Source organism: Colobus angolensis, unplaced genomic scaffold (genome assembly GCF_000951035.1).
Source record: "Colobus angolensis palliatus isolate OR3802 unplaced genomic scaffold, Cang.pa_1.0 Scaffold111, whole genome shotgun sequence".
NCBI classification, from domain to species: Eukaryota; Metazoa; Chordata; class Mammalia; order Primates; family Cercopithecidae; genus Colobus; species Colobus angolensis.
This window is the reverse complement of record NW_012112142.1, coordinates 4880912-4896692: the sequence shown is the minus strand read 5'-3', so window position 1 is coordinate 4896692 and position 15781 is coordinate 4880912. Positions and strand designations below refer to the sequence as shown.

The 15781-nt window shown below is 38.6% G+C and overlaps 1 protein-coding gene across 2 annotated transcripts in view; it reads right to left on the bottom strand.

Moving 5' to 3' along the window:
• The window catches only part of NR3C2 (nuclear receptor subfamily 3, group C, member 2), a 359380-nt gene that overhangs the window by 102635 nt on the left and 240964 nt on the right, over positions 1-15781 (bottom strand). Inside the window, exons 4-5 of one of the 2 annotated variants that reach the window (XM_011956685.1) lie at positions 11640-11756; positions 32-59 (exon numbers count right to left, since the gene is read on the bottom strand). In XM_011956685.1, coding sequence (XP_011812075.1) covers positions 32-59; positions 11640-11756 — 145 coding nt within the window. The remainder of the gene's footprint in view (positions 1-31; positions 60-11639; positions 11757-15781) is intronic. The other variant, XM_011956695.1, reaches the window with a different exon arrangement.

Genomic DNA, 15781 nt, shown 5'->3' with positions numbered 1-15781 from the left:
CAACAGTGTAAAAGTGTTCCTATTTCTCCACATCCTCTCCAGCATCTGTTGTTTCCTGACTTTTCAATGATAGCCATTCTAACTGGTGTGAGATGGTATCTCATTGTGGTTTTGATTTCCATTTCTCTGATGACCACTGATGATGATTTTTAACCTCCATGCCATTAACTCGCTTATAAAATGGACACATGAAGAGTATGTATCTCATAGTCCTGCTGTGAGGCTTAAGTGGGATGGTGCATAAAATGGGCTCAGCAGAGTGCTCAGAGCATGGCAAGCCCTCAAAAATGCCAATTGTTTATTCACGTATTCAATCAACAACCAGTGAACAACAAACTTTGTGCCCCATACTGTTGCAGTCATTGAGGATAAGGCATCAAAAAAAACAAACACCAATTCCTCCTCTGATGGAATGTATAGTTCAACAGAAAATAATACCTAATAATTTCTTACTATTATTGCTAAACCAGTAGTGCTCAATGGCCCCAAGGGGACATTTGGCAAAGTCTGGAAACATTTTTAGTAGTCACAGCTGGAGGAGAGTGAACTGCCGCAGGTATCTAGTAGGTAGAGACCAGGGACACTGATAAACACCCTACTATGCACAGGACAGTTCTCTACAACAAGAACTATCAGGCCCAAGACGTCAACTGTGCAGACATTAAGAAATCCTGTTTTAAGTTACTGACTCAGTTAATCCTTAGAATACCCTATGAGGTAAGAATGATAAGGATAGGCTGGGTGTGGTAGCTCACATCTGTAATCCCAGCACTTTGGGAGGCCAAGGTGGGTGGATCACGAGGTCAAGAGTTCGAGACCAGCCTGGCCAACATGGTGAAATCCCAACTCTACTAAAAATACAAAAAAAAAAAAAAAAAAAAAAATTAGCTTGGTGTAGTGGTGGGCGCCTATAATCCCAGCCATTCGGGAGGCTGAGGCAGAAGAATCTCTTGAACTGGGTAGGCAGAGGTTGCAGTAAGCCGAAATTGTGCCATTGCACTCTAGCCTGGGTGACAAGAGCAAAACTCCATCTCAAAAAAAAAAAAAAAAAAAAAAAGATAAGGATAGGCATTTTCTTTTTCTAGTAACCAATAGTAACCATATATTACAGCGTGAATAAGACCATACATATCATATACATATTTACAATAACATTTATATATTTTATGTAATATATGTTATTATTTGTAAAGTACTCTACACATTAGATACAGATACATTAAAACATACCTTCCTAGCATGTGCTTTTTAAAAAAGAAATCAGCTGATGGATTTTACAAAAGAGATTGAGTTCACTTTACAACCAATGGCTGTACCCTTGTCATCTAGATTTTAAATTATTAATAATCTCTCCTGATTCTCACTCACATACTACAGAGGGTAATCTTTTGGGCCACATCTGTAATGATTCCAATATCAAACAAGGGGACTTCGTGGTGCACTAGAGACACCAGAAAAGGAGCTCAGAAGTTCAAGATCTAGTTTAATTATCTCACTGCCTGGGCAAGTCACATAACTTCTCTGGGCACCAGAGGCCACCATTACCAAAACACAGGGCCATAATACCTTTGCTGGGGATTCAGAGGTTGGCAGGATAAAATGAGATAATGTGTGAAGGCACTATGGAAGCCACAATGACCCACCCCACATTCACCACCTCCACCACTGCCAACTAACACCCACTCAGCGATCGCTTTCTTTTCACCATACATTTACTCATCAAATCTCATCACAGTCTGAGAGGTAGGTATGCTGATTAACGCAATGTGAGGAAAAAGAAACTGGAGCACAAAGAAAGGATAACTTGCCTGAGGTTACAAGTTCAGTGAGTGGCAGAGCAAGGGCTCCCATCCACACAGTCTGGTTCCAGGGCCTGCCCTCTTAGCCAGTGTGGCCCTCTCTCTGATTTGGTGTTGGTGATTGGAGCATGTCCTCACATTAGCAGTAAGGCCAAGCTCACTGTTCCCTTGATTTCTAGGAGCTGCTCTGCTCTATAGGAAGTCCTCTTTACTCCTTTGTCCTGATTAGCCAGCCAGTTAATTCATTGATCAAAGCAAAGAAGATGACATCTCATTTAATTAGTTTTTTCAACTACATTTTTAAAAATAGGTACTATGTGTACACAACACATGCTTCCATCACAATACAAAATTCAAAGGCACAGAAGGATCTAGTGACAATTAGTTTTCCTTCTTATCGCATCTTCCAGCTACCCAAGTGCTCTCTGTAGAGACAACCACCACTACAAGCATCTCATACATCATTCCAGAAATGTTCTATACAATATGTTTTCTAAAATAGCATATTTTGTATGCTATATTATGTATATATTATGTATGCTATATTTTGTATATCTATTTTACAACCTTATTTTTTTCACTAAACACTAATTGGGAGATCAGTCCATATTAGTACATACAGAGTTCCCTTTATTTTTATTAATGTCTGAAGAGTATTCTGTAATTTATTTAATCCATCTTCAACAGATGAATATTTAATAAATTTCTGATATTTACCAATGCTACAATGAGTATTTTATGTAGAGATCATTTCTAACACTGCAAGAATATACATAGGATAAATTCCTAAAAGTGGAATTGTTGAGTCCAAGGGTATGTGCCTTTTAACATTTTATTGAAATAGCCAAATTGCTCTCCATAGGGGTTGCACCAATTTATTCTCCCACCTGAAATGCAGGAGATCATCAATGAGTTTAACTTTATTTCCATACTCTCATCAAACAGTGTCATAAAAATGTTTTATTCTTGTCAAAAAAATTACATCTCATTACATTTTTAATTTGCATTTCTATTATAATGATTAGATTTAGAATCTTTTCATGTGTTTCAAGAATGAATTGTATTTCTTTTATCTGCAACTGTTCTGTTCATATCCTTTACCTGTTTTTTAATGAGTTGTGTTTTATTTTCTTATAAAATTATAGGAGCTCTTTATCTGTGAGAAAAATTAACCCTTGTCTATACGTTGTATTTCCTCCAGTTTCATATTATTTAAGGCGTTTACAGTAATATTTGATTTGTAAGTAATGTTCATTTTCTCAATTTTTTGCCTTAATAGCTTCTGAGTTTATTTCACATAGTCATCTTTCAGTATCCTCAGGGGATTGGAAAATGCATCCCCTGCTCTGAGATACCAAAATCCATGAATTCTCAGGTCTCTTATATCAAATGGCACAGTATCACACATAATATTTTTTTCCCCATAAGTTATTGGGGTACAGGTGGTATTTGGTTACATGAATAAATTCTTTAGTGGTGATTTGTGAGATTTTGGTGCACCCATCATCCAAGCGGTATACACTGTACCACTTTTGCAGTCTTTTATCCCTTATCCCCGTCCCACTCTTCCCCCCAAGTCCCCAGAGTCCATTGTATCATTCTTACACCTTTGCATCCTCCTAGCTTAGCTCCCACATATCAGTGACAACATACGATGTTTGGTTTTCCATTCTTGAGTTACATCACTTAGAATAAGTCTCCAATCTCATCTAGGCACTGCAAATGCTGTTAATTCATTCCTTTTTATGGCTGCATAGTATTCCATCACACACACACACACACACACACACACACACACACACACACACTCTCTTTATCCACTCATTGATTGATGGGCATTGGTTTCACAATTTCGCAATTGTGAATTGCGATGATATAAACATGCGTGTACAAGTATATTTTTTGAATAATGAGTTCCTTTCCTCTGGGTAGATACCCAGTAGTGGGATTGCTATATCGAATGGTAGTTCTACTTTTAGTTCTTTAAGGAATCTCCACACTGTTTTCCACGGTGGCTATATTACTTTACATTCCCACCAGCAGCGCAGAAGTGTTCCCTGTTTACTGCATCCATGCCAACATCGACTGTTTTTTGAGTTTTTGATTATGGCCATTCTTGCAGGAGTAAGGTGGTATTACATTTTGGTTTCGATTTGCATTTCCCTGATCATTAGTGATGTTGAGCATTTTTTCATATTTTTGTTGGCCATTTGTATATCTTCTTTTGAGAATTGTCTATTCATGTCCTTAGCCCACTTTTTGATGGGATTTTTTTTCTTATTGATTTATTTGAGTTCATTGTAGATTCTGTGTATTAGCCCTTTGTCAGATGTACAGAAAATTTTCTCCCACTCTTTGGGTTGTCTGCTTACTCTGCTGACTCTGTTGTCTGTTTGCTCTGCTGACTGTTGCTTTTGCTGTGCAAAAGCTCTTTAGTTTAATAAGGTCCCAACAATTTATATTTGTTTTTATTGCATTTGCTTTTGGGTTCTTGGTCATGAAATCCTTGCCTAAGCCAATATCTAGAAGGGGTTTTTCCAATGTTGTCCTCTAGAATTTTTATAGTTTCAGGTATTAGGTTTAAGTCCTTAATCCATCTTCAGTTGATTTTCGTATAAGGTGAGGGATAAGGATCCAGTTTCATTCTCCTACATGTGGCCAATTATCCCAGCACCATTTGTTGAAATGTCCTTTCCCCACTTTATGTTCTTGTTTATTTGTCAAAGAACAGTTAGCTGTAAGTATTTGGGTTTATTTCTGGGTTCTCTACTCTGTTCCATTGGTTTACGTACCTATTTTTATACCAGTACTACGCCATTTTGGTAACTATGACCTTATAGCATAGTTTGAAATCAGGTAGTGGGATGCCTCCGGGTTTGTTCTTTTGGCTTAGTCTTGCTTTGACTACATAAGCTCTTTTTTTAGCTCAATATGAATTTCAGAATTGTTTTTTCTAATTCTGCAAAAAATGATGGTGGTATTCTGACGGGGATTGCATTGAATTTGTAGATTGCTTTTGGCAGTATGGTCATTTTCACAATATTGATTCTACCTATCCATGAGCATGGGATGTGTTTCCATTTGTTTGTGTTGTCTATGATTTCTTTCAGCAGTGTTTTGTAGTTTTCCTTGTAGAGGTCTTTAGACTCCTTAGATATATTCCTACATATTTTATTTCATTTTTTTGCAGGTATTGTAAAACGGGGATAAGGTATTGATTTGATTCTCTGCTTGGCTGCTGTGGGTGTATAGAAGAATTACTGATTTGTGTACATTACTCTTGTATCCAGGGACTGCTGAATTTTTCTATTAGTTCTAGTAGCTTTCTAGAGGGGTCCTTAGGGTTTTCAAGGTAAACAATCATATATCATCAGCAAACAGTGACAGTCTGACTTCCTCTTTACTAATTTGGATACTGTTTGTTTATTTCTCTTGTATACTCTGGCTAGGACTTCTAGGACTACGTTGAAGAGGAGTGATGACAGTGGGCATCCTTGTCATGTTCCAGTTCTCAGAGGGAATGCTTTCAACTTTTCCCAATTCAGTATTATGTTGGCTGTGGGTTTGTCACAAATGGCTTTCACTACATAAAGGTATATCCCTTGTATGCCAATTTTGCTGGGAGATTTTTTTTTTAGATGGAGTCTCACTCTGTTGCCCACGCTGGAGTGCAGTGGCGCAATCTTGGCTCGTTGCAACCTCCGCCTCCTGGGTTCAAGCGATTCTCCTGCCTCAGCCTCCCCAAGTAGCTGAGACTACAGGTGCATGCCACCACACCTGGCTAATTTTTGTATTTTTAGTAGAGACATGGTTTTGCCATGTTGGCCAGGTTGCTCTTGAGCTCCTAACCTCAGGTGATACTCCTACCTCGGTCTCCCAAAGTGTTGGCATTACAAGTGTCAGCCAGCATGCCTGGCTGAGAGTTTTAATCATAAAGGGATGCTGGATTTTGTCTAATGCATTTTTTTTTTTGCATCTATTGAGATGGTCATGTGATTTTTTGTTTTAATTCTATTTATGTAGCATATCACATTTATTGACTTGTGTATGTTAAACCATCCCTGCATGCCTGGTATGAAACCCACTTAATCATGGTAGATTATCTTTTTGATATATTGTTGGATTCGTTTAGCTAGTATTTTGTTAAGAATTTTAGCATCTATGTTCATCGAGGATATCAGTCTGTAGTTTTCTTTTTTTTGCTTATGTCCTTTCCTGGTTTTGGTATTAGGGTGATGAATTAGGGAGGGTTCCTTCTTTCTTTCTTTTGTGGAATACTGTCAAAAGAATTGGTACCAATTCTTTGAATGTCTGATAGAATTTTGCTGTGAATCCATCTGGTCCTGGACTTTTTTTTTGTTGATAATTTTTTAGTTACCATTTCAGTCCTTCTAGTTACTATTTTAATCTGCTTGTTATTGTTCTGCTCAGGGTATCTAATTCTTCCAGATTTAAGATAGGAGGGTTGTATTTTTCCAGGACTTTATCCATCTCTTCTAAGTTTTCTAGTTTATGTGTGCAAAGGCGTTCATAGTAGCTTTGAATGACCTTTTGTATTTCAGTTGTGTCAGTTTTAATATCTCCTGTTTTGCTTCTTAGTGAGGTTATTTGGATTTTCTCTCTTCTTGGTTAATGTTGCTAATGGTCTATCAATTTTATTTATCTTTTCAAAGAACCAGCTTTTTGTTTCATTTTTTTGTATTGTTTGTTTCAATTTCATTTAGTTCTGCTCTGATCTCGGTTATTTCCTTTCTTCTGCTGGGTTTGGGTTTGGTTTGTTCTTGTTTCTCTAGATCTTTGAGGTGTGACCTTAGATTGTTTGTGTTCTTTCAGACTTTTTGATGTAGGTATTTAGGGCTATGAACTTTCATCTTAGTATTCCTTTTGCTGTATCTCAGAGGTTTTGATAGGTTGTGTCATTACTGTCATTCAGTTCGAATAATTTTTAAATTTCCATCCTGATTTTGTTTTTGACCCAATGCTCATTCAGGAGCAGGTTAATTTCCATGTATTTGTATGGTTTTGAAGGTTCCTTTTGGAGTTGATTTCCAATTTTATTCCACTGCGGTCTGAGAGAGTGCTTGATATAATTTCAACTTTCTTAAATTTATTGAGGCTTGTTTTTTGGCTTATGGTCTATCTTGGAGAAAGTTCCATGTGCTGTTGAATAGAATGTGTATTCTGCAGTTGTTGGATGGAATATTCTGTATACATCTGTTAAGTCCATTTGTTCTAAGGTATAGTTTAAATCCATTGTTTCTTTGCTGACGTTCTGTCTTGATGACCTGTCTAGTGCTGTCAGTGGAGTATTGAAGTTCCCCATTATTATTGTGTCGCTGTCTATTTCATTTCTTAGGTCTATTAGTAACTGTTTCATAAATTTGGGAGCTCCAGTATTAGACACATATATGCTTAGGTCTGTGATGTCTTCCTGTTGGACAAGGTCCTTTATCATTACATACTGTCCCTCTTTGTCTCTTTTAATCACTGTTGCTTTAAAGTTTGTTTTGTCTGATATAAGAATAGCGACCGCTGTTTGCTTTTGATGTCCATTTGCATGAAATGCCTTTTACACCCCTTTACTTTAAGTTTATGTGAGTCCTTATGTGTTAGGTGAGTCTCCTGAAGGCAGCAGATAGTTGGCTGGTAAGTTTTTATCCATTCTGCGGTTCTGTATCTTTTAAGTGGAGCATTTAGGCTGCTGACATTCAATGTTGTTATTGAAAGGTGAAGTACTGTTGCATTCATCATGCTCTTTGTTGCCTGTGTTCTTTGGTTTTGTTGTTTTTGGTTTTTAACTTTTGTTTTATAGATCTGCATGATTTATGCTTTAAAGAGGTTCTTTTTCTTCTGAGAAATCTGCTGTTAATCTGATAGCTTTTCCTTTATAGGTTACCTGGTGCTTCTGTCTCACAGTTCTTAAGATTCTTTCCTTTGTCTTAACTTTGGATAACCTGATGACAATGTGCCTAGGCGATGATCTTTCTGTGATGAATTTCCTGGGTGTTCTTTGGGCTTCTTATATTTGGATGTTGAAGTCTCTTGCAAGGCTGGGGAAGTTTTCCTCGATTATTCCCCCAAATACGCTTTCTAGGCGTTTAGAATTCTCTTCTTCCTCAGGTACACCAATTATTCTTACATTTGGTTATTTAACTTAATCCCAGACTTCTTGGAGGCTTTGTTCGTATTTTCTTATTCTTTTTTCTTTGTCTTTGTTGGACTGGGTTAATTCAAAGACCTTGTATTTGAGCTTTGAATTTCTTTCTTCCATTTGTTAATTCTATTGCGTAGACTTTCCAGAGCATTTCACATTTCTAAAAGTGTGTCCAAAGTTTCTAGAATTTTTGATTGTTTGTTTTCTTTAAGCTATCTATTTCCATGAATATTTCTCCATTTACTTCTTGTATCATTTTTTGGATCTCCTCAGATTGGGCTTTGCCTTTCTCTGATCCCTCCCTGATTAGCTTAATAACTAACCTCTTGAATTCTTTTTGAGGTAAACCAGGGATTTCTTCTTGGTTTGGACCCATTGCTGGTGCACTTGTATGATTTTCTGGGGAGTTGAAGAGCCTTGTTTTGTCATATTACCAGGGTTGGTTTTCTGGTTTCTTCTCATTTGGGTAGCCTCTGTCAGAGGGAAGGTCTAGGGATGAAGGCTGCTGTTCAGATTCTTTTGTCCCACAGGGTGTTCCCTTGATGTAGTACTCTCCCCCTTTTCTTATGGATGTGGCTTCCTGTGAGCCAAACTGCAGTGATTGTTGTCTCTCTTCTAGCCACCCAGCAAGTCTACCTGGCTCCAGGCTGGCACTGGGGGTTGTCTACACAGAGTCCTGTGAAGTGAACTGTCTATGGGTCTCTCAGGTGTGGATACCAGCACTTATTCCCGTGGAGGTGGTGAAGGTGCAATGGACCCCATGAAGGTTCTTAGCTTTGGTAGTTTAATGTTCTGTTTTTGTGCTGGTTGGTCTCCTGCCAGGAGGTGGCGATTTCCAGAAAGCATCAGTTGTAGTAGTGTGCTGAGGGAACTGTGATGGGTGGGGCCCAAGAACTTCCAAGAGTATGTGCCCTTTGTCTTCTGCCACCAGGGTGGATAGGGAGGGACGGTCAGGTGGGGGCATGGCTTGGCATGTCTGAGCTCAGACTCTCCTTGGGTGGGTCTTGCTGTGGCTGCTGTGGGGGGTGGGGGCGAGATTCCCAGTTCACTGGAGTTGTGTACCAAGCAAGATTATGGCTGCCTCTGCTGAGTCATGCAGGTTGTCAGGGAAGTGGGGGAAAGTCGGCAGTCACAGGCCTCACCCTGCTCCCAGGCAAACTGAAGGGCTGGTTTCATTCCCACCGAGCCGCCCCAACAGCCCCGAGTCTGTTTCCAGGGAGAAGGAAAGAGGGGTTTGAAAACTTGCCCAAGGCTATCTGCCTCCCAGCTGCCACAGAAAAGGCTTTAGTTCTCCCCCTGCCTGTGAAGTCTGCAGGCCTGATTTGGGCCCTCCCCTGAGTTCTGGCAAGGAGGCTTCTCGCCCTGTTCAAATTGTTACAAAGTTCAGCTAGAGAATTCCTTCTCCCTCTGGAGTTTTACCCCCTGCTCCTCTGGCCACCCTCCCGATGGATCCCTGTGGTGCCAGGCAGGAATGGGCTGCTTGGGGACCCAGTGAGCTCCCAGGACCTTACTGCAGCTTCTCCTACCCCTGTATTTTGCTGGGCTCTCTAACTTGACTCAGCTCCAGGTAAAGTCAGAAACTTCTCCCACAAACAGACCTTCAGCTTCTCCAGTGGGGTGTGTGTTCAGGAGAGGAGGGTCTCCCTTTCCCACTTCTGCAGTTGGGGGACTCACAGTAACTAGGGCATCTCCCAGGTCCTACGGGAGCAGTCCACTTCCTTCAGAGGGTCTGTGGGTCCTCTTGCAGTGGATCTGGAGCTAAAATTCACAACGCAAGCCTCCACATGCTGCTTTTTCTGGAGCTGCAATCTAGTCCTGCCTCCTGTCCAACATGATCCCCTGAATCCAGTATTGCACATAACCTTCGCACACCCTCCAGTATACGTTAAATCATCTACAGATGACTTATAATACCTAATACAATGTGAATGCTATGTTATATATATATATGTTACATTATATTTCAAATTTTGTATTTTTGTATTTTTATTTATTTATTTATTTATTTATTTATTTTTTGAGACAGAGTCTCGCTCTGTCACCCAGGCTGGAGTGCAGTGGCCGGATCTCAGCTCACTGCAAGCTCCGCCTCCCGGGTTCATGCCATTCTCCTGCCTCAGCTTCCGGAGTAGCTGGGACTGCAGGTGCCCTGCCACCACACCCAGCTAGTTTTTTGTATTTTTTAGTAGAGACGGGGTTTCACCGTGTTAGCCAGGATGGTCTCGATCTCCTGACCTCGTGATCCTCCCGTCTCAGCCTCCCAAAGTGCTGGGATTACACGCTTGAGCCACCGCGCCCGGCCTGTATTTTTATTTTCTAAACCAAATGTTTTCTTTTCTTTTTTTTTTTTTTTTTTTTTTTTTTTGAGATGGAGTCTTGCTCATCGCCCAGGCTGGAGAGCAGTGGCGTGATCTCGGTTCACTGCAAGCTCCGCCTCCCGGAGTCACGCCATTCTCCTGTCTCAGCCTCCCAAATAGCTAGGACTACAGGCACCCGCCACCACGCCCAGCTAATTTTTTGTATTTTTAGCAGAGACAGGGTTTCACCGTGTTAGCCAGGATGGTCTCAATCTCCTGACCTCGTGATCCCCCCACCTCGGTGTCCCAAAGAAACCAAATGTTTTCAATTCATAGTTGGTTCAATCTGCAATATGAAACCCATAGATAGTGGGATTTGGAAAGGTCTTCTCTACTTGGAGAGTATTAACAAAAATTCATGTTTTCTTTTAGTACTTCTGTGGCTATTTTTCTAAGTTTAAATTTTTGATGCATCAGCATTTATTCTGGAGTATAGTTAAGAGGTGGTATTCAACTTTCTTGTTTTCCAGATGGTTATCCAATTATCACAGTTGTATTTTCTATTGAATAATCTCCCATCCCCCCACTGATCTGAAATGTCAGTTTTACTATGTGCAAAATTCCTATATTATTTGGATCTATTTCTTGACCTTCTGTTAATCTGACAATTGATAACCAATTGATTATTTTAATTATTGTAGCTATAATACACTTTCCTATCTGGTAGAGCTAGTTCCTCTCATTATTTGTCTCTTCTAGAATATTCTTGGCTATTCTTTAGGGATTTAGGATAATCAATTGGTATTTTTCTTATAATTATACTATATTTACAAATTAACTTAGGGAAAATTTGTATCTTAAGGATGCTGAGTCTTCCTATCCACGGATGTTGTATACTTTTGCATTTGGTTCTAGTGTTTTACCCTCTCCCCCCTATTTTAGTAAGCCTCTGTAACATTTCAAAGCTTTTTTCATATATATCTTTATTACATTTACCTCTAAAGTTAGGTATGTACTCCTATGTGGGTAATGTTATCACATATAGGTCTAATTTCTAAACAGATGTGGCAATAAAAACTATTAACTATGGGTTTATATAAAAGTTATTCATTTTTTTTTTTGTTTTTTGTTAAGTGCCCAGTTCTTGAAACTCAGCAAATTCAGGCTTGAAAAATTCACCAGAACTATAGCCATAAGACATACTTCTTTTTGACTCCAGCTAATAAATATTTCTCTCCTAAAATGTTTTAGCATGAAAACAGAACTCTTTGGATTTTCAGAAACCTTTGCTCCCTGTTGACTTCGTTTTCAATTTTGAGAGTACTCAGATCTGAGTGGTGCTGCATTACCTATTAACAATTCTTATTAAACTAAAAATACAAAACTTACCTCCTAAATTCATTCCAGCTTGAAGACATTTCTGAAGTCTGCAAGCAGGACAATTCTTTCGTCGAATCTTATCAATGATGCAATCATTTCTTCCAGCACATAAATAGTTGTGTTGCCCTGATTAAAATAATAAAAAGTAACTGTTAAAATAGAGTATACTAGTACAAAACATTAATATGTATACTAAGAATATAAAACTACTTCTTTCCTGCCTTGAAATCTCTTCCTCAAAAAAGTAAAAATACATGATTTGTGGATAATATAGAGGAGGAGATGGTCAGCTTAATGCAGCTGAGACTTTAAGATTACATATGATAACATTACACTTATTTCCAAACATGTTCTCATATAAGTACAGCCATATTTCTCCATTGTTTGAATTTTTTGATAGCTGCATGGGTTCAGGCAATAGTGCACATTTCCTGTAGACGTCACAACAGCATCAATCTAAACAAAAGCCCTACTGCAGCTGTTTAAGCTGCTATGCCTGCCCACCATTTATACATGTGACTTCACTGGGATTTCACAGTAATTTCACTTTCAAATTACACAATTGGAAATGTTAAACTACTCCATTCTGTAAAACAATCTGGTACTAAAAAAAATCAGATGTGGACACAGCACGGGCTTAGAGAGTGGCATCTATTGGCAAAATATGAAATTGTAGTCTAGCTTTATTAGTATTTATTCAAAAATATTTACTAAACACCCACTGGGTACTAGGCACTACTAGAGGCACTAGGGATACAGTGATGAACAAGACAGACAAAAGCCTCCACTTTTAACTTTCATTAGATTTGGGGGAGACACATTAGACAAAGTAATTAGATAAAATGTGTAAGATATCAGGTAGTAATAAGCACTAGGGAGAAAAATGAAGGGAACATGCAAGGTGATTTTTAAATAAAGGTCTATAGATCCATCAGCCCTATAAATCCTTCCATCTAACTGTGTGGACATCTAGGAGAGAACATATACCAGAAAGAAGGAAAAGCAAATGTGGTAGGGAGGAAGGTGAGGGCTGATTACTTGGCATGTTCTAGGAATAGCAGGGACACCAGGGTGAAGGAGCAGAAGAGAATGAGCAGAGAGCAAGAAAAGATAGAGATAAACAGCTAATGTGAGCCACATCACATAGCTCCTTAGAGGTCATATTCAAGACTTTGGCCTTTACTCTGAGATGAAGCCACTAGACTAGAGGACTTTGAGCAGAGGAGTCACTTGATGTGATTTACATTTCACAGCATCACTCTGGCTGCTGTGTTGAAACTGACGGCAGTGGACTAAAGACAGAACTAGAGAGACCAGGGGTAGGAGGTAATTATTGTAACCTAGGGGAGAGAGGAAAGTGGGCTGGGTCTTTGTGGTAGCAGTGGCAGTGGTGAGATTCTAGATGTATTCTGAATGTAGAGCTGCATGGGTTTGCTGACAGACCAGAGGAAATGAGGAGTTAAGGAGGCCTTAAGATTCTTGGGCTAAACAAGTAGAAAAAGGGAACTGTCATTAGTTAAAAAGGGGAAGACAGAAGAAGCCAATGGTTTATGAGGAATGACCGCACTTGGGCATGGCAAGTCAGAGAAACCTGACGGGCATCCAAGTGGAGGCATCAGGTCTGCGGTTAGGAAGAGGGCTGGACTAGATATGTAATCAGCTCACGGACGTTATTTTAAGTCTTAAAACTAGGTGAGATCATATGGTGGGTGAGCACAAACTGGAGAGTGAAGCCTGAAGAGTCATGGGTTAATGAAAAGGAGAGAGGGAGGCCCACTGTTTACTGCAAAGTAGTGAACAGGCTCCAAAGCACTCCCTTCAGTGTAGTACCATCATGTTCCCTTGATTTAAGAATTACTAAGTAAATTACAGTAAATACTCAATAAAAATAATGTGCATCACTTAATGTAATTAAAATAATTTAATCTAAAGTATATTCTCTAACATTATGGTAAATATTAGTAATAATAACAATAAAACAATAGTAACAGCATAGGGAAATCTATCAAAGTGAAGAAATGGAACCCCACCATTATAATAATCTAATGCCTTTTCTAAAAATTGAAGGCTCTTAATGAATATGGGTAGGTGTATATAATTACACAAAGGCAATCAATATCCATGGTAAAAATGGTAACTGATAAATATAACATTTCATGACATTGTACAGCACCTTAGAGAGGTTTCCACTTCTAAAATAAAATGTTAATGCCACATTAGAGTTCTTAGTTAACCCATGCAACAACCCTATGACATAGGTGAGATGACTATTGCTGCTATTCATCAGAAGAAACTCATACTAGAATTGATAAAGTGACTTCCCAAAAAGGTAGAGTTGCAAACAGAATGCAGAAAGTCTGATAATATTGCTGTGCCTCAAGGTCAGGAGAGGGTTTTCTAAATACTGATTTGCAATATAATTTACTGTTGGTCTAGTAAGACATTGAAGGTGCTCTTTGGAAATGAGAAGCAACAGAATGTTGAGTGAAGCACACTCTACCAGCCAGCATTTCTACCCACAATTGACATTCTGTGCCTTTTGCATATTATGAGATTGAATACAAAACCACAGATTTCATCTTTAATATACACTGAACTGAGTAAACTTGAAAGTCCAAAGAAATAACTAAACGTAATTTAAATTTGTTTTAATTCAACAAGTATTTATGGGGAACCTCCAATATGTTGCAAGGTCACAAATCATTTGCATAAGGGTTGGTTGGCTGTAGTCTAAGATTCACTCTATGAATTTTCAGTAAATGTAACTAAGACTTTTAGATTGTAGGCATACAGAATGGAAAAAAATGGCCACTGTCTTATGAACACATTGGAAGATTTTCTTTGTTGGGTGTTCAAAAACAGAGACTTTCAAATGCCAGGATTGTTCTAGAAGGATTTAAAAAAATAAATACCCTTCAAAAATTTGTTACTGTAACAACCCAGGATAATTTTCTCCCCAGAACAATATTTCATCTTCCACAAACAGGATAGGAGAGTTGTAAGAGACTGTTGCAGACATGTCATTTTCAGAAAATTTTGTCGTTTATATTTTTAGTTGTGTCAACATTAAAAATTTAAATTACACCTACACAAATATATAATGTGTGTCTCGTTCTTTAATTCATATTATACCAACACAACACACAACCAAAATCTGTCCAGTAGGACTCAGGGAACTTTAGTCATCCATCCATCTGTGTACTCGAGTTCAGTGTACCTCCTGCTTGAGGTTGGGGCAGCTTTTTGGGCACAAGGAAGTCATTCTAGAAGACAGAAAGCTTCCAAGGTTAGGATAAACTTGAATGACGTACCAGGATGCTTAGGTCAGTTAGTGCACGTGTAACACAAATTCAAAGACTTATAGGAAAACCAGATGAACTAAATTAAAGGGAAAATAAAAGCAAAAATGCTTTATGGACTTAACAATAACAAAGTTGAGTTTAAAAATAAATCAGAGGTATAATTTTTTTCTATTGTTTTAAACTATGGTATTGTTTTTAACTGTAGAATAATTCAGTAACTGTTTAAAAGTTAATCTCATTATTTTAAAAGTTACTGCATTCACTAAAAGTTGTCTTTTACAATTTTCAATTATTTTGAAATCAAGAAGCAACTTTTTGTTATACGTGGCCTGGTCCCAACTGAGAAAATACAGATTATGTGACTTGCAGTTCTCTAAGAATCAACAGCATAAGAACAGAAAAGTAGAAAAACGAAGGGCAGGGAGGAGAAAGCACAATAAAAAGGAACCAGCTTCACAACCAGGGTCCATCTGGGTCTCAATCCTGCCTCAGTCAATAAGGAGCTATCAGAGCCTCAGCCAAGTGGCTCAATGTTTCTGAGCATTGGTATCTTGATCTATAAAATGCAAAGAGTAATGCCTACTTTCTACATTGTTAAATGGTTTCAAATGAATAATATACTACACAAAAAGCAAGAAGCACAAAGCCTGGCCTGAAGAAAGCACCAAAAAAAAAACTAAAAAAATTTTTAAAAGGTGATAGAGGTGGTAGGGATGACCTATTTTGTTAGCTCACTGAAAAAAAAATGGGGCCAGGCACGGTGGCTCACGCCTGTAATCCCAGCACTTTGGGAGGCTGATGTGGGTGGATCACGAGGTCAGGAGATCGAGACCATCCTGGCTAACATGG